This window comes from Cheilinus undulatus, linkage group 10 (genome assembly GCF_018320785.1).
Source record: "Cheilinus undulatus linkage group 10, ASM1832078v1, whole genome shotgun sequence".
Taxonomy (NCBI): domain Eukaryota; kingdom Metazoa; phylum Chordata; class Actinopteri; order Labriformes; family Labridae; genus Cheilinus; species Cheilinus undulatus.
In genome coordinates this window covers 44,080,891-44,099,316 of record NC_054874.1, presented here as the reverse complement: position 1 = coordinate 44,099,316, position 18,426 = coordinate 44,080,891, and the positions used below count along the sequence as shown (strand labels likewise).

The following is an 18,426-nucleotide window of genomic DNA, read 5'->3' as shown; positions in this document are numbered from 1 at the left end:
AATTTACCCTCCAGTTTACACATCATACCTCAACTCTCATTTCACTAAATAAAGTGTGGTTATGTCAAGCTAATTACGTACCTTATGAGCTGGCAACTGAGTCTACTATTAGTTATGTGCTTTAATTTGTTCACCAGTGTATGATTTATTGTCTCAGTGAAGCAGATAAAGTTACAGGGAACACTTACAGTAGTATTAATAAAATCTGAGCATTAACATCCTTAAACCAGGTAGCCCCTTGAGGCTCTAATGTCAACTTCCTGGACTGCAGAAAACAAACTTAAGGACACGAATTAAGAGGTGACATAACCTGAATCTTTATTCATGAAATAATAACCATTTGACTATACAGATAAGACAATGAATACAAAACTAACTCATGTTAGAACAGTGAGTTTCCACTTGACTCCATTTCTCATTTTAGGCGGCGTCAGGACTTCAGCAGCTACAAAGAGATAAAAAAATCAAAATGTCACTAAAACTATTGATAAAAGGGAAAGGATGATTGGCAAATTGTGACTGAAAAAAGCCATGAGAACAAAATTATTATTTTTTTATCCTATTAACTGTACTTACCTTGCTGTGGAGCTGCGGGTCTCTGCTGCTGCTGCTGGAAAGAAGCCATGATGCTGTTTGCAGTCGAGTTTGGTCCAGTGAGCTGCAGAGGGGACAACAGTTGCATTTAAAAATAAAGAAGCAAAGAAAAAAAAGAAATGATAATAATACTGCAGTCATGCACACTGATTTGCTTTGTTTATTTTTCACATTTAAGGTTTTTTCAACTTTGGAGCACCAGGTTTTAACCAACATGTACATTTTTCACTCATTAATCCCTTTTTTTTCAAACAAATCTGTCACTGCCTGAACAGAACATATACCAGATACACATACTATAGACTCATAAAAACAAGTCAACACTGTCAGCCATACAGGTATTCATCAGGGTGTGTTTTTAGAGTCTGTAGCACTAATGAATAAAATACAGTTTTTTCAAAGCTTGAGCCTCATACCTCTTCAATAAGATCAAAAGAACAAAAGGTAGATTTGATAAAAGCATGCAACTGCAACTAAAAAGACGAGATATTTGTTATTTACCGGAGCTTGACTGTTTTGCAGGCCTTCAGGCCACACCTCAGGGACCGCCGCCTCCATCATCTGCAGAGCCTCTTCGTAGGCTGCCTGCAGCTTCTCTGCTTGTTTGTCAAACTGGAACAACACCAGAGCCTTCAGCAAGCTGTGAACTTCCTCTGCAAGGAGGGAAGCAGACACGTGAACCGTCAGTGAAACTGGATGAATTACCTATCTGATTATACAAGAAACTACAGAACTCTGTGGTTCAGAATAGTTCGGATTTTCAAAGAGGATGTTTTGTAAATCTGGATGAAATATTTCTATAAAATACCACCACATTTTCCATTGTTCTTGGCGACTTTTTATTCTACTTCTATTCTTAAATTTCAGATTTTAACAATAAAAAATTAATAATGATGCCTGTTTGTTCCAGTACCTCTCATCTTGTCCACAGTGGTGACGATGTCACTCAGAGCACACATCAGCGCTCGGTCCTCCATCGGGCTTCCTTCCTTCAGACTCATTTTCTTCCGCTCTGCTTTACGGCGGTTCTTTGAAGATCTCCTGCAGGCAGAGCATCAAAAACAATACATTTTTTTTAACCCAACAGGAAAACTTTATAATGCTGGGAGTAGCCTCGTTGTTAAATTTTAGGTGTTTTTTCCTTACGAGGAAATCCGCGAGTTACTCTGGGAGTATTTGGAGCCCGTCAGCACGCTGCTGGCTTCAGAGTATAGGTCTGCATCAGGACAGTCTGGACCGTCATCATCTGATGAACAAGACAGAGTTACATAAAATTCAGGTTTATATTATGATCTCAACTACAGCACAACAATAAACATTTTTCTGTTTATTTTATTGCACTCCTTTTTGGGTTTGCATGCAGTGCAGCTAGATTTCTGTGGATATTTAAAGATGCAGTGTGTAAAACTGGGGGAAATTTGCAACATTAATAGTCAGATTCTAGATTGCTGTCTTTTTCTTGTGGTAAAATCCAAGATGACTGATATCATGAAGGGAACTCCATAGGTATGACTCAAAAGCATATTGTGAGTTAAAAAATACAACAATTTTATATGATCAGGTGCCTAAATACCACCTTAGATAGTCCTATTTATGAATATCATGTTTAATTTTTACCTAATTTGCTCTGCTAAATGCTTCTAAGCTAAATATTACACACTGCATCTCTAAGCTAAATGGTGTTATTGCTACAGATGCTTTAATTAATCTGTTTCTTTCCTGTATATTTCTATCATACCTCTATAAAAAATCCTCTTTCTTGAACTCTTTCCAGCTGAGATTTGGCTATTTTATTTCATGTAAATGTTTTTGGAGAAATAGGCCTACATTTGTTGAAACTGTCTTAAATTAAACTCATTTCAGAGATTAAAAGTCCAAGTGGTTCTCACCCAGCATGTCCATTCTGGCCTTTTCTTTCTGCTCTCGGACCACGACCAGCCTGGTTCTATGCCGTGTGAACATCGCTACCTGAGACTCCAGAAAAGTGGTCTGTGTGCCGACAGCTGAAATACGAAAACATAAAAACATGAACAAACACATCACAAGAACAAGAAATCCAAAGACTTTGGCCCTCACAGTATGTCTGATCTCTCAAATGAACCTCTTTTTTAAATTACTACAAAAGTAGAACTACTCTGTATTTAAGACATCTGAAGAGAGTTGAGCTCTGCTTACCTTCCAGCAGAGCAGGTTTCAGATTGGTCTCAGTGATGTCCTGTCTGTTGTGTATATAAATCTGAAAAGAAAGCAAAGAAAATATCTCATGAGTCTTAAATGCACAGTATGCAAATCCAACTACCAGAGGTTCTCCATCAACCAACAACAGATGACACAAGAGAGTGGCATGAGAGCAATTCCCTGCTATTCTATCATCTAACCATACATGAAAATGGACTCCAAAGGGACCACAGTCAAGACCGACAAAGAAGCCAGAGAAGAGGAGAGAGTACAGAGAATAGTCGTGGCTCATCACAAGTAAGCAGCATAAACCATGAGTGAGATACAGCAACAGCAGCTTCTTTACATAGACAAACTGATATTTCTACGGCAGGGAGACCACGTTGTGTGTTTCATGGCACATTTTGTTACAACTATCAAAAAATAAGGACTTTTCTGTCTGTAAAATCTGGTTGAAATGAGACCGGTCTCAGGACCACATTTTGAATGTCTTGATCTTGTCTCAGACTCAAGAGCATTTTTACTCAGTCTTGGCTCGGTCTCGGACTGGCTGGACTCAGGATTTTCCATCAAGACCAGTCAAGACCAGCCCCGATCTGCCTTTTCTTTGACTTCATTAACGTTATAATAAGGAGAAGCACTTCCTAAAACAACAAGTAGATAAGCTACTCCTGCAAAAACTCACATCAGTCCATCTATTTCTAGTCAGAAATACCTCTGAATGCTTACTTTAGGCCTCATTCAACTGTCAAATCTAGATAAACATCTCATTTTCAGATACTTAAAATAATTCCTGACTTGTCAGCGGCTTTAAGACACATACAAGGATTTATTTTTTACAAGAAATTAGTTGAAAAACTGTGTTAAAATTTGAGATTTTTGCATGTTGTGCTTTGAAAGAGTTGCAGACCCCTTTATTTTTATGTGTCAAATTTACTAAAAATAAAACTAAACATAAAGAGATAATGCCCTTTAACTGCTGTAAACTTGTCATGTGTTTTAAAATGGATTTTTATGGTCTTGGTCTTGTCTTGGTCTTGTCTTGGTCTTGACTCAGTCTTGGCCCTAAAAGTCTTGGTCTTGTCTTGGTCTCTGCACTCAGGTCTCAGGCAAGTCTTGGTCTCGGATAGTGTGGTCTTGAGTACAACACTAGTAACTGGTACTAATAATAACTATGCTAAAGTTTCCCCACAGTTATAATACCATTTTGCACTTAACGAGCTGACCAATGTTTATAATATGATGCATTCAAGGACAGTAGGATTGCGTGATTATCGCAGAATATGTGTAAAATGTTATATGTTCGAGTGTAAAATCCAGAATATGTCAGTTAATTTTTCAACAACAAAGTTGAATAAATCCAGTCATGAGGACATGAAATGTGTTTGCTTCTTCTGCAGTATAAAATAGATATTATATAACAGAATACAACCCATACATCCATTTCCTACACCACTTATCCCATCTGGGGTCACAGGAAGGTTGAAGCCTATCCCAGCTGTAACTGGACGAGAGGCAGGATACACCAATTAATCCCAGGACTGACACCAATTAACCTAACAAGCATGTCTTTGGTGGTGGGAGGAAGATCAAGTATCAGGAGAGAAACACGCATGCACAGGGAGAACATGTAAACTCCACAGAGAAAGGCCCTGGCCAGGGCAAAACCAGGAACCTTCTTGCTGTGAGGCAGCAGCGCTAACCCCGCACTGCAGTACAGCCCCCAGTAAACCAAGGTTTACTAATTTTTAAATAAATTAAAGCATTTCATGAAAATTCTACAAACTGTGCCTTTAAGAGAAAGCTGCATTTAAACACTGTGCTGTGTCCTGAGTATTTTCACACCATACCTTTATATTTAAACTTGGGTTTTGACTTAGCCTTGCACATCAGTTTTTTCAAACAAGAGAAATTAGGTAACAGAAAAGGAATAAGAAGAAAATAGGTTCTTTTACTACTAACCAATCGTAGCGCCTCCTCCCAGACTGCCCCCATGATCAGAGCCAAAATGGCCTCCTCACAGTCCTGTTGGAAACAGAAAATTTAGCACCTATCAGCCTCAAAACATCAACTAAAAAATGAAAAGCGGACTGAAAACTAACTAAACTAATTCAGGAATTAAGCGATTGGAATTAACAAAGAATCTTGGGAAATTGACTATAAGAGACACGACTGAAACTCCAACAGATGGAGACAAAATCACTGAAACCACATACTTATTCAAAAAATAGCAAAAAGATAACTTATCATATGTAAAAAAACAAGATAATTTACCAATTTCAAGAAAATATGTATTTTCTTGTTGTAAAGTTAATCTGTACATCAGTTTCTAACACAGACGAACTTACCTTGGCGTACTGATCCAACAGCAGAGCAGCCTCTGAGTATCGTCTCTGTTCAGTCAGTTTCTCTTTGAGAGAAAAAACAAACTTCATCATGATTTACATCCAAATAATCATCCCATGTCTCAACAGCTGAATGACTTCCTGCCTCAGCATCAACCTGTTGGCATGGTTACCTGCCAGGTCTCGGGCCAGCAGAGCCAACTGGTCCGGAGGAAGCGGGATCTGTTGAGCCACACAGATGGCGTTTCTCCAGCTGGAGCTGGCGGTGAACGCCTGCAGTGCACTGGGTAACTCTCTACATCTCCATAGCAACAAGCCGGCCTGCTCCGCCTGCTGCTGCTCCACCAAGTGCTGCGCGTAAGCACAGCTCAGAGCCTGGAGGTCAAAGATCAAACTTTTCTTATAACCAGATAATAGCACTTGTTATGAATTAAAAAAAATAATGACTGCAGGTCACAAGCAACGCAGTCGTAAGTAGGAAAATTTTTGCATCTCTAGAGTCTCTCCTGGACTTTCTGAACTGTTTTTTGTACCTTGTAGTGAGTGCTGTCTGCTGTGTACAGTCGCAGAGCTTCACTGTAGAGTTTCTGCTCCTTCACAAGCTGCAGAGCTTCATGGAAATGTTCCTCACCTGTACACAAAACATGATAGAGCTCAGGCAACACAAGAGTAGAGAAACTATTTTTCCCTTACAGATTTAGCTTATAGTTTTACTTTAATGACATCTTATAAAAAAGAAACAGCAGAGCTGACTGACCACACTTGCTGAGGTGGTGCAGGGCCTTCCTGTAGCGTTTCAGGTGTTTGTCGATGGTGAAGCGTTGATAGTTTGGCGCCAGACTCTTCAGCATGTTTAAGAATGGAAGATACTCTTTCGGATCCTGTGAGGAGAAATATTCAGTAAGGGCATATTGATTAGTTCATCTGCCAATACACCTCAGTTCTTCACAATAATAACTAATCATCTGTGATGATGATCATTTCATCTTTTTGCATGCATTCAATCTGATACTGTTTCAGCTGGATGTTTTGATTTAATAGGAAAATACAGTTAAGAAATGTAAATTAGCAGAAAAGAAAAGTAAAAAAAAAATAATCTGATTAACTTTTAACATAAACATTTGTGTAATTTTGAAGTATATTAAATACTACTTTTTAAGCTCCTGTTCTGAAAGTGGAGCATAAGTCTATACACTAACAAATTCATGTGTTTTTTTAAAAACTGCTGACTGTCTAAAGATACTATCATCATCAATATTATGTGCTAGAGACTACAAATGAGAACGTTTTTAATGATTTAAACAACGTATCTGATTGTTTTTGCTTTAAAATGATAGGATACTTTTTATTTTGCTGCCATTAAGTATGTTTCAACAGTCTTACATTAGCAGAGTAAAACAAAAGAAGGGCGGTGATATTCCCTCTGGTACCTTCTGGGATTTCTCAGCCACCATGAGCACCAGATCGAAGTCATAAGTCCCCAGAGAGTGTTCATACAAGTCGTTGACATTGACAAGGAAGAGGAGATACTTCAGCGCCTCCTCAGCGTTCACAGCCCCAGGACCTTCAGGAGGGTTCACTTTACAAAAACACAAAAAGAGGCATGAAGAAGTAATCTCTTCCCAGTTTTTGCTCTTGTATTTTTTTTTTTTTTTTGTCTTTGAAAAATCAAAGTTGACAGCATCACAAACTCCAGCAGGTCATTGGTGTGCTCACCTCGAAGCTCGTGGACTTTCTGCAGAGCGATCTCCAGCTCAGGAACTGTTTTCTTAACATGAGCTGTCAATATGGACAGAAAGAACCTGACGGAAGACAGCAAGATTGTTTAATTACCTAACATTATAATTTACACACCTATTTTACACCTATTTATTATTAAATCCAGGTGTTTCAACTAGACCCGTTGCCACAGGTGTAAAAAGTTAAGCACTTAGCCATGCAGTCTCCATTTGCAAACATTTGTGATAGAAAATGGGTCATTCTGAAGAGCTCAGTTCATGAAATATCATCCCTGCTGGATATTCCAGAGAACTGCAAGTGATATTATCGAAAGTGGAAGAGTATAGGAACAACAGAAACTCAGCCACATAGCGAAAGACCAAGAAAAATCACAGAGTGGGGTCAACGACTGCTAAGGTGCATGGTGCATACAAGTGGCCAGTGCTCTATAGCTGAAGGGTTCTGTCATTAATGTAAGCACAAAAACTGACATTCAGAAGTTTAAGAAAGCTCAAAGAGAGCACTCAAAATGAATGCACAAGAAACCTCACTGACACATTTCCATGTTCAAGTTTTTCTCCAAAAGTTATTAAGATGCTTTAATACAAATTTCCTGGAAAACATAAATACCTTACACCTGTATTACATCTACGGAGAGCAAAAATTTCGTAATAAATTTAAAATCCCTTACTTGTTTTGATCCATTGACTCCATGGCGCTCCGTAAAGCGTCGCAAACTACATCCACCTTCTTCTGCCCAGGAACAGGAGCAGTCTGGACTGGACTGCCCTCAGGACGGGGATACATGCTGCTGGTTGTGTCCTCCTCCCTGGTTGGCAAAAAATAAATAAATAAAAACATCATTTGATTTAAATAGATGAGCTGTTGTTGTTTGAATTGTAAATGTCCATCTAAAGAGTCTTACTTGAGCTCAGTGAGAAAGAGGTTGATGTAGTTGATGGAGCTGAGCTGTGTGATAAAAGTCTTGATGTTCTCAAGAAAAACCTGCAGGTGGAAACGGACAGGAAAATACTACTTAAAAGGCATCTCCATGGCATGAACACTCAGTTTTATGTTTCAGTCTTTATGTATGTATTGCCTTGAAAACGTCAGATTAATATAGGAACATTCTAGGCATCAAAAACATTTCTTTAATACAAACTTAACTGTTTAAATGCTTTTCAGTTTCTTCAAGTGTTTACTTCATTGTGTATTTTACTAGCCCAAACTTCAACCTTTAAAATATCTTTTGCTTTTTTGTTTTAGTTCAGTTTATTAAAAGAACAACTGCATGTTTAAAAGTGCACATTAGAAAGTAGGGTCATGTACCTTTGGGTTGTGATCATAAATGAAGTTCAGGTTGATCCTCAGCTTCCGCATTGACTCAAACGCTTCTCTGAATCGCAAACTAAACAAACAAAAAAAAGTAGGGACAGAGTTAAAAAGCCAGGTGCTGCATTATGAAACATTAGAATATTACACAAAACTACAATTCTGACCTTAATATAAAGAAGAGATTACAGTGTTTAAGGATTTATGAGTCTGATTTGCTTAAAAAATAAATAAAGGGTAATAACACTGGCATTCATGAAATGGAAGAACAACAAACTCACCTGTCCAACCATTGTCTGAGCTGAGCCAACAACAGTGCTCGATGATGCACCGTCTCAAGATTTCCACGAGGCATCTGGACACAAATAAACCAAACAAATGATGCACAACCAAATAAAAGTAGGTTCTCACAAAATTTAAATGAAACATTTAAAAATGGAGCTTGGATTTGCATTTTACCATCAAAGTCTGAGAAATTTACTTTTTACTGATGTCAAAAGCAATGTTATAATACTTTGGAATTTTTCATTTTTTTTTTAGTTTGTTTTCAACTTTGTTTTAGTTTTATAAGATTTTATGCTGCTTTCAGTTCAGTTTTTACTTAGAAAAAGTGCTTCTTTTTGTTTAATTTTCATTACACTCAGAATCAGGATTTATTGCCAAGTGCATTTTCACATACAGGAAATCTGACTTGGTGTTTGGTCAAAAGCAAATAATATAGAAAAGGACTGAAAATTCAGAGGCTAAATTTGAATAGACTTTTATAGAAAAAATAGAGTAGCAAAAGAAGAATATAGAATACAATGTAAACATCATAAAAAGTATGCACAAAGTGCAAAAGGAAAACTGTATAGATATGCAGGTAAACTGGTGAATAGGTTTACATGCAACAAAAAAATGGTTTTAAAAAATTAGCTTTAAATATTTCTGCAATAAGACATTTTTGTTAAGGACGTCACCCAAAAGGGCCAGAAAAAGTAAACATCATATGATTTTTAATGTAATGTATTCTAATGTATTCAAATGCACTGCTTCTCCTCTTTCATCTTATTTACTCAAATTTGAAATTTGAATACAATTATAGACCATGAATTACTATTGTTGTAATTTATGGTGTGTTGAAGTCTTCTTCAAGCAAATCAGACTATTTTACACCGGATATATCAGTCAGAAAGCTTGTTTCAAAGACTAAAACCAAAGACATTTTGTCCCTAATTTCATTTTAGTTCTGTAAGCACACAATACACTTTCATTAAGTTTTAGCCCTTGGTTTTCAATATAGGTTCAGTTAACTAAAATGCTTTATATGTTTTGTTTTTCTTTAGTTTTAGTAAACTATAATAACCTTAGTCAAAACTGTAACAGTTGAAAGCAGCATCAGGTCTGTGTATGTGTGAGAGCACATTCGTTAAACTGACCTGAAGAACCACTCTGGTGTCATGTGGGACCACAGTGACGATCCTGGACCCCCTCTCCACCCGCCGCAGAGTCTCATCGTTCTGAACTCCATCTGAGGCCAAAGACGCCTGCAGCCCTGCAGATCATAAAAAACAAAACATTTATCATTAAAAACATCAACCTTTCAGTAATAATCAAAATGTATTATCCTTTAACTGTAGTAAATAAATCAAAATAATCAATAAGAACAACCTTTCTTAATCTCACCTTTGACACTGAGCGTGCTCAGTTGGAGGCAGCGGCACGTGTGGGAATGTGTGGTGATGAGGAGGAAGTCATTGCAAATAGCAAAGGAGGAAATATTGGAGGCAAGCTGAGAAAAAAATGACAAAATTGTCACATTCTTATTAAGTTTGTCTTCTGATGAACATTTCTAACCTGGCATGTCAGATCAATTGTTTCAGGTATCCATGGTACGGGAAATATTTCACATCCATCTGGGCAATAACCCATGTACGCTGTTTGGGAAGAGCAGAGCCTTTAAATCAGTGGAGGTGGTTGGTAAATTAAACCCCTGCTGAAGCCAGTAAGAAGCTGTCTAGTTCTGTACAAACTACTGCTTTAGCTGCATCCATGCTCATCTCATTCATTGACTGGGAACAACAGTATGAGCTTAAAGCTTTGCAGGATGAATTTGCCTAAAGTCAGACACGAAATCTGGCCAAAACATCTGGTTAGCATGTACAAAGTTGACAGCACACCTCTGTGTCTCCTGCATACAGGTGAGATCTGTCTGTCAAGCCCAGTAGATATTCCTGAAGATGAAGAGGAAACACAAAACAGAAAAGAACATTTAGGCCTGTTCACAGAAATTTGCTTAAATCATACAAAGTCAATCTTAAATGTGAATGTGTTTGCACCTCTCCACTGATGCTGCAGAGCGCTGTTTGAACACAGGGAACAGGAAAGTTGATGCTGCATCCACTGGAGTCACGCCAATCTTCCACTGAGGGCTCAGGACAATCTGCACAGATATTCGCCAAAATTTAAGATGTCTGTCTTTAAATACTAACTAATAAAAATGCACACTTAAAAGGGGAAATTTTCCTTGATAGTACAGAACATTACTGTTTGGAGAATCTTGAGAGAATCTACCTCTTCTATGACATAATTTTTTTTTGTTGTTGTTTTGGTGACAGGAAATACTGCATGCATTTTGCAATTCATTCTGCATGTCGAGCTGCATTTCCTGGCTAAGTGACACTTTTCATTCTGCATGTCCTCCATTGACGGCTAATAGCATTGTAGCACAGTGGTGCTGCTCATTGGGAAGCTAAAAATGTCAGAATCCATGGAAAAAAAATGCTGTTCTGAATTCTTTTTGAGATATTGAACAAAAACCTTGAATAACCAATCTTGCAGCAAAAACATCACTTGAGAACAGAAGAAAAGTTGAAGACTGACCCCACAGCAGCCTCCTGATCTGTCCATCCTCCAGCTGCAGCACCACAGTGCCAGTCTGAGAGCAGTGAACCACACTGATGACAACGCCATCCACTTCAACATCAGACCTGAAACATTAAAACCTCTGTTTTGAGTCTTGTCCTGCAACATAGCTGTGGAATCATTTCTGAAGTAATACATTTCATTCATAAGTTAGACTCTGCTGACCTGACAGTGAGCATGCCCTCAGCATCAGGAGCAGGATGGAGCATCAGCAGGGTGGAGGAGGTCGGGAGCAGACCAGGGCTCACACCTACAAACAGATCTTCCTGCAACCACAGCAGCTGCCGCAGAGGTAAAGGCTCCTCCTGGTGGAAATTTACTCTGCAGACAGAGGAAACAGGACAGAGAAATTAAAAAACAGAGATCAGACTGCTCACATGTTTGTCTACAAGTTGAATATAAGCAGCAAAGGCACTTAGTACTTCTTAGTTCAACATCTGATACATTTTAAAAGGGTTAAAGAGCAGCACAGATTAAACAACCACATGTACATCTGGAAACAGCAGTTTGTTGTTGTTACCTGAAGGTTTTCTGGAGGACCAGGGGACGAGACACCACCCTGAACCCATTTGTTGTTTTGTCTTTCTGTTCTCCTGAATCTGGAAAAAATTGATGGTTGAAGAAAAGACCAAAGAAGATGGAACAAACACAAAACATATAAGAAAAGATGTACAAATCAGTGGTAAGAAGACTTGCTGACACTGTAATGGTTTCACCACATGCCAGGGTATGAAGTCAGTGTTAACTTTTATTCTTGAAAGTCAAGTGAAAGGTGCAATTCTTTCTTGAACCAGTGCAGACAGGACAACAAAGACAAAGAAACAAAAAAGCAGCTCAAAAAGAGCAAATCCAGTTTTAAATTGGTTATTATTTTGAGAAAAAATGGCAAAAAGGAGACAAAAGGGGCAAGGTCTTTCCTACTGTTCAAGAACTCAGCTCTAGAGGTGATATCTGCTTTATACAGATGCAACTTAAGCCTACAGTGGTCTCAACCCCTCACCAATCAGCTCTAATCAGTACTTCTTTCAATTTAAGCAGATGATTTCAATTTTTGTATATTCTCTCCATTAATTCAGATTTATTGTACCTTAAAAAATAGAAAAAAAATGTCAGAAAACACTTAAATTTAGTGATTTATGTGACAGTTATTGTTTGCAAAAAGGCTAGGAAAAACATCACGCGCATCCACCCAGATATCTTCTTGTTCTGCAAAACTACTATGTTTAAAATTCAAGATCCTTTATTCAATGTGGTTATCCTGAAGTTACCTGTCTTTACTCACATCCCTCTTTCTAAAGCAGCAGTTTTATGTTGAGAGAGTGTGAGAAATACATCAATCTGGCAACTGCTTTCTTCATGGGTAAACAGAATACAATTCACCTTGTTTGTAGACTGAGATCAGTCCATCAGAAGTCAATGCTGCCAGCTGATTGGTCTTCTCCAGCTGGCAGAGGAAAGTCACCTGGTTTACAGGTGAGGGGAACTGGAGCTCAAATGAACACATGGGTGGAGGAACCACACACTGCCTGAAGGTCGTCACCAGGATTTTATCTGAAGGGATTCAGAAAGATAAATGTTAGCCTCAAAGTAGGATCATCCCATAACATATGTCCTCTCCTCTCATTGGTTCTCACCTCCATCAATCACAGCCACGTTGGCGTTGTCTGTGGCGTCCAGCCCAGGGCTCCTCTCGGTCGTCCAGCCCCAGTCGTAGGTGATGCTGGTCCAGCTGCGGGTCATCATGTGTAGCCTTAGGGGATGCTCTGGATCCCAGCAGACACAGACCGGAGCTTTCTGAGAGTCTCTGCCAAAGTCCAGACTCTGCTTCAGATACCAGTGGTAGTTACCCACCGACCACAGCTGGACTAGAGAGGAAGCAGATTTAATGGATTTACATAATCCACACTGTCGTTAGAAATAACTCTTGCCATCGTCAGAGAAGAGGCATCTTTAAAGCCTTACAACAGCTGGAAATCAAATGAATGCAAAGAGATGTATTCAAGTGATACTGACTTTGAACTGATTATTTTAATGTGTGCTGCACTGCCAAACCAGTGTGGTCTAAAACCAGGTGCTTACTCTGTCAAATACACTGAGAAAGGTGTTATGTATTAGGAAATATGAAGGAGTGCATGTACAAAATGGCTCACATAGTTCACATTTAGTTGTTTTCTCTGTGCCAGTAACCCAGTTACATTTAAGAATTAAACTAAGAGATTTTCTTAAACAACATATAACAATTCAGTGCATTTAATGCAATCAAAAAAATTACTGCATCAAATTTGGAATTAATTACATTGTAATTAACATGGTAACACTGATAACCCTTTGTTAAACCTATTTCACAGTCCCATACAGATAGCTGTTCAAAGACGGACTCCTGTAGCATGCAAGATTGACTTTAGCTATAAACCAGGCTCTGCTTTAGCATTCACAGACACATTAAAATAGATTGCACACATCAATCTACTAGCCATGGAAATCTCTTCATCCAAATATGATCTGTAAAAGCTCCAGACCTAATTGAAGTATTTCACACAGCATGCAAAGGTATAAAGAACTGTCTGATTCCATTTCAGCTAACAATTTCTGTTTTGGATTAGGATAACTTTTTTTTTGATGGCTTCTGTCACAGAAGAGTGCAAACATGTATGAATTAAGTATAACTTTGACTGGACTTACTGTAAGTGTTGACTTGTTTGTTCTCTCCAGCATTCATGTCCTCCAACCAAACAGCTAGAACAGTGGAGTCACTATTCCACAGCAGATCCTTTACCTGAAACCCATATTTATCACAGTGTTTTATATGTTTTCATAAATGTGTACTGAATTAGTATCTGGTTAGGTTGATCATACCTTGGCCTGGTCCTTGCTGAAAGGGAGAGTGAAGTCTCCATGCAGCAGTCCATTCTTCTCCATAAAAACCACGCTGTGTTTGTTGGGATGCCGCCGGGTGCTTGCTATCAGGCTTCCTGATGGTCTGAAACAATAGGAAGTTTTATTCCATGACTAAACCAACCACCAACACTGCTACAAAATATCTACATGAAAAACAGCTAGAACTAACAGACTGAAAAATACCAGTCCTGGTTACTCTCTTACTTCCAGCAAAGTGCCTGCTCCAGGCCGTTGATGGGTTCACTGGTGGCTTGAAGGACTCCCTCTCTGTTCCAGACCCGGACCTTCCTGGCTCCAGTTTGAGGACAAATGGCACTGACTGCAAACAGCTGTCCATCCCCTCGCCATGTTACCCGCGGCCTGCGGTCATCCCAGGCTGCAGCTGCCTGCACCTCCTGTGGTTGTGTGTTACCATCATGCAAAATAAGTGCTTATTAGACACCTTTAACTATTTTGTAGTTAATTATCTCATATTTTTTAGGCGTAATGATGGATCCATAAACAAACCTGGATCTTCCTCTGTGCTGCCTGTTTCCCCTCTGAGCCGTGAAACTGAGTCTCCTTCTTTCCCCAACCAACCGTGATGAATTTCCCTGTAAAAATGCAACTTCATATAATTTATGCATTCAGTCAACCCTTACATGACCTTTGTTGTGACCTGACCCTCAGGCTGAGAAGCATTCAATTCAAATACAGCCAACATACCTTCACCAAAGTCATCCTGGTGGATTCCAACCTCAGTGATGGGCTCAAAGTCTTTGGTCATCATAATGATCGTCTCCTGACCTGTTGGTATAGATTTTAAGTCATTTGTTAACTAATATGCCAATATATGCACTAATCTACGTATAAAGCAACAGTAGCCCTTCACCATGCCAATCTAAAGTAGAAAACAAAATATTCCCTCAACTTTGATGATTTATGAACAGATATACCTTAAATCTTTCCTCTATCAATAACAAACTCTGTCTAAAGTGCAGTTTTGCCAACTGTAACATCTTTGTATAAGTTAGTAAATCCTGGTATTAAGACCATTCTGGAGACAAGACTGACATGTGACTTCACATTCACTGAGTCTAAAGGGTGTCTTATTAAAGATTTAAAATTTAAACATCAAGGCCAAGCTTTTACTGTAAGACAAAAAGACAAATACTTTTTAAAATACAATTTTGGACATATGAATAACTGACCAGTAGTGAGAATGACAAGCTCTTCATCCGGACTCCAACACATGGAGGTCAGACCACTATCCACACTACCCCGGCACTCCAACTATGACACATAGTCATACACTTCTGTGAGGATCTTTACTGATAGAATATGCAGTGCTTTCATTATGTAATGTAGTATGTTTTAAAACTTACTCTGGATTTAACGATAAAGCTAACATTTCTTAGCTGCTTACCTCAAACGTATTGAGATTGAATGACATGACATCACCACCAGCTGTAGCCAAACATGCTGACTCCAGTTCAGCCAAGTCCTGCAATCCCACCACCTCTCCACTGCCATCCTCTGGGAGGAACCCCTCAGCTGTCAATGATGCCTCGGTGACCACCTGCAGGACAGAATGATAGGATATATCATGTTATAGAATGCAGTCCCTTTCCATTTACTTGTTTTGCAAAATACCAACTAATCTTGTACACTTTAATATGCTCAATGACTTGACACTACACTTATCCATAAACAAAGCTACTGGGCTGTTTACATTTAAGGAGACATGCACATCAAGACACTTCTTCTCTCAAAACAGACTGTGTAGGGAAATTCCATGGACAGAAAGGCAAAATAAGCACAGCATGCCATCACAGGCTAACCTGGCCAGTTCGTGGGTCATATTCTGTGATGGAGTAGGAAGAAGCGACCAGCAGCGATCCAGTGTCAGCCCGCACACAGAAACACTGCGGGGATCCCGGACCCTGAAGCTCTGAGCTCCGTAGGCTCTTCAGCAGCTTCAAGTTCCTCATTTTACTTCAGGACAAACTGAAAACAAACAAAGCCTTTGTCTGTAGCCACAGGCTGCAAAACACTACATAACAGCAAAAAACAATATGATTTGATATTTAAGTACACTCGTTATGGAAACAGACAGGGAATATTTAATTTGAGTTATTCAAATACCCTAAAAGAACTTACATGTTGCATGGTTTTGGCCCAAAAGGGCTTGTCATGCTTACTAAATCATGATGTTTCAATCACATGGTCTTCATTGTGTTTTTACTGTAATCGGACATTAACATCACTGTTCAAATGGGTTTTATTAAATCAAATGCATGACTATGATGATCAAGCCTGTTCCTGCTTTTAGATTCCATTAGAAATAGAGACATCACCAGACAAAAAATAATATGGGTTCTGGTTTTAATATAAGCTTCTAAAAGGTACATTTGTGAAATGTTTAATGCATAAACTAATGAGCATACATTTTCTGTTTTTGTACGTTTATTTATGTTTGTTTAATTTATCTGCATGTTGTTGCTACTTCCAGATATGTTAAATCTTAAAGTGACTTTTTTAGTCAAGTATCAAGTAATAAAGTCCTTATTGACCACAGATTCTCAGATGTGTATCTTTTCCATTTACTTGGAAGATAGCGTATATTCTCATTTTTTCTTCAATGGCTATCAAATCCCCATCAGCTCTATATTTCATCACTACACACAGCCCTATCTGACACATTTCCCAGTCTTACTAAAACAAAAATGACAATTTAATGCTTTTTTACTACTTAAACTTTGCGTTTAAGGCACTTTCCTCCGCATTATTTTAGTGTTCTCTACGACATTAGCTTAAAATCAACAGCTAGAAAGTCTTCAAATCACTTCGGCAGTGTAAAACCTATTTTGTAAGACTTTCAAATACTAAAGTGAGGGCTGTTGTACTACTGAAAAACAAGGTGTCCACAATTAGATGAGCTAGCTTTGCTGTAAATTGTCAACAAGAAGAACAAGAATGTTGTTTACCTTCCATAATTCATCACATTTTATCTACAAGGACAGATTTATAACGTTTTAATATCGCAAGACAATATTAAACCTACCGCGAAGAATCAGTTTGTTGTTATAAAATCCTTTTAAATCCAGCATCAACACCACAACATCATGCATGCGGGTCTGTCAGACTCGTTACCTTTCACCTCTGATGTCGTAGTACGGTGAGGTATTGGTTTTAGCGCCCCCTGGTGGCGTGGAGTAAAAAATGAAAAAAAAAGACATAACCACAGTGGAAAGTAGACCAGGGGTCTGTCCGAAAAGTCCCAAAAAATTACCTCCTAATTCCTTTTTTATTCACTTTTCCTTAACCCCGACGAAAAACGTCACAGGGTCAAGGAAAGGTGGGAGTAAGAGGATAGGAAAGGAGAACTGTGGTGGTTAGGGAATCCGACTGCACTTTTTTTTCTCAAAATTTTATTGAACATTAAGTCAGGGCAACCAGCAAATCAGAATATCAAATCACAAAGTATGGTACAAATATAGCAAATAATTATATAAAAATGATAAGACATAAACATATCAGAATAGATAACATAAATAAAAAGATTACAAGAAATTAATGTGTCAGTAAATCAATTAGAAATCACAGGGAATAACTCCTTGTAAAAGAATAAAGAGCGTTCACATTTTTTATTTGTCATATTGTTTAAAGCATTCATATAAGAGTCAAATTCTATCGTGAAAACATTAAAGTTTGGGAAGGACTTTGAGAACTTTGCTTATATATGTGGAATTTGCCATATAATATAATAAGGTTCATCATGAAACACAAAGATTTATTCGTAGTTTCAAATTTTGTAATTAAGTCTTTTGGTCTTATTACAGTAGGGTTCTTGGTTTTGTTGCATACAAATTTCTCTGCAGCATTCCAAAACAACAATGTAGACAGGCAGTGGCAACAAAGGTGTATGATTGTCTCAGGCTCATTACTGCAAAGAGTGTATTTATCATCTATGTCTGCAAACTTGGAAACTAGTACATTACAAGGATAAATGTTATGCAAAGTTTTGACATGTACTTCTTGAATTTTATTTGACACACAAAATTGGAAGGGGCATAACCAAGCTTTCTTCCACTTTATATTTTCAAAATGTGTATTCCAAACTGCTTTGCCTTTAGGTGTAATTCTATTATGGATAAGGACTTCCCTTCTTATATGTTTTTCAGTGCATTTTTTATCAGTTAGTTTAATGCCACTTAGTTTTAAACAGGGAAATTCAACAGTGACTTTTGGATACTCCAAGTGACATTTGATTAGTTCAATTGTACCCAAAGGAATAGCTTTTAAAACAGAATTAAACTCCTTATATGTGACAGGAAAAGATTTTGTTTTAAGAAAGTTTTCATAAGTGAGAAGATTTCCATTATCATCAAACAAATTTACGAGAAAAATTATGCCCCTCTCAATCCATTTTTGTTTATATAAACTTTTGCTTTTGACAGTTATGTTACCGTTGTTC

The 18,426-nt window shown here is 38.1% G+C and overlaps 1 protein-coding gene across 1 annotated transcript; it reads right to left on the bottom strand.

Moving 5' to 3' along the window:
• Positions 1 to 303: 303 nt before the first annotated feature.
• Positions 304 to 17,102, bottom strand: elp1 (elongator acetyltransferase complex subunit 1). Its single transcript, XM_041797605.1, has 36 exons — positions 17,014 to 17,102; positions 15,791 to 15,956; positions 15,376 to 15,528; positions 15,161 to 15,242; positions 14,676 to 14,756; positions 14,478 to 14,563; positions 14,175 to 14,365; positions 13,929 to 14,052; positions 13,755 to 13,848; positions 12,707 to 12,937; positions 12,453 to 12,623; positions 11,593 to 11,671; positions 11,238 to 11,393; positions 11,031 to 11,137; positions 10,487 to 10,590; positions 10,328 to 10,381; positions 9,834 to 9,939; positions 9,587 to 9,702; positions 8,450 to 8,523; positions 8,166 to 8,244; positions 7,762 to 7,841; positions 7,528 to 7,665; positions 6,834 to 6,919; positions 6,548 to 6,696; positions 5,875 to 5,998; positions 5,651 to 5,748; positions 5,291 to 5,492; positions 5,121 to 5,182; positions 4,735 to 4,797; positions 2,770 to 2,830; positions 2,484 to 2,597; positions 1,741 to 1,840; positions 1,508 to 1,635; positions 1,096 to 1,247; positions 577 to 658; positions 304 to 445 (listed from the first exon to the last, which is right to left on the bottom strand). The coding sequence occupies exons 2-36, from the start codon at positions 15,938 to 15,940 to the stop codon at positions 378 to 380; spliced, it is 3,945 nt and encodes a 1,314-aa protein (XP_041653539.1). The 5' UTR covers positions 15,941 to 15,956; positions 17,014 to 17,102; the 3' UTR covers positions 304 to 377.
• Between the last annotated feature and the right edge of the window lie 1,324 nt (positions 17,103 to 18,426).

Bases quoted from the DNA above. Each gene is read 5' to 3' on its own strand.
- elp1 (XM_041797605.1), bottom strand. From the start codon at position 15,940: ATGAGGAACTTGAAGCTGCTGAAGAGCCTACGGAGCTCAGAGCTTCAG. The intron at 14,366-14,477 runs GTTTGTTTATGG...ACACAACCACAG, and splicing joins CAGCACAGAGGAAGATCCAG to GAGGTGCAGGCAGCTGCAGC. The intron at 7,842-8,165 runs GTACATGACCCT...TTCCACCTGCAG, and splicing joins TTTATGATCACAACCCAAAG to GTTTTTCTTGAGAACATCAA.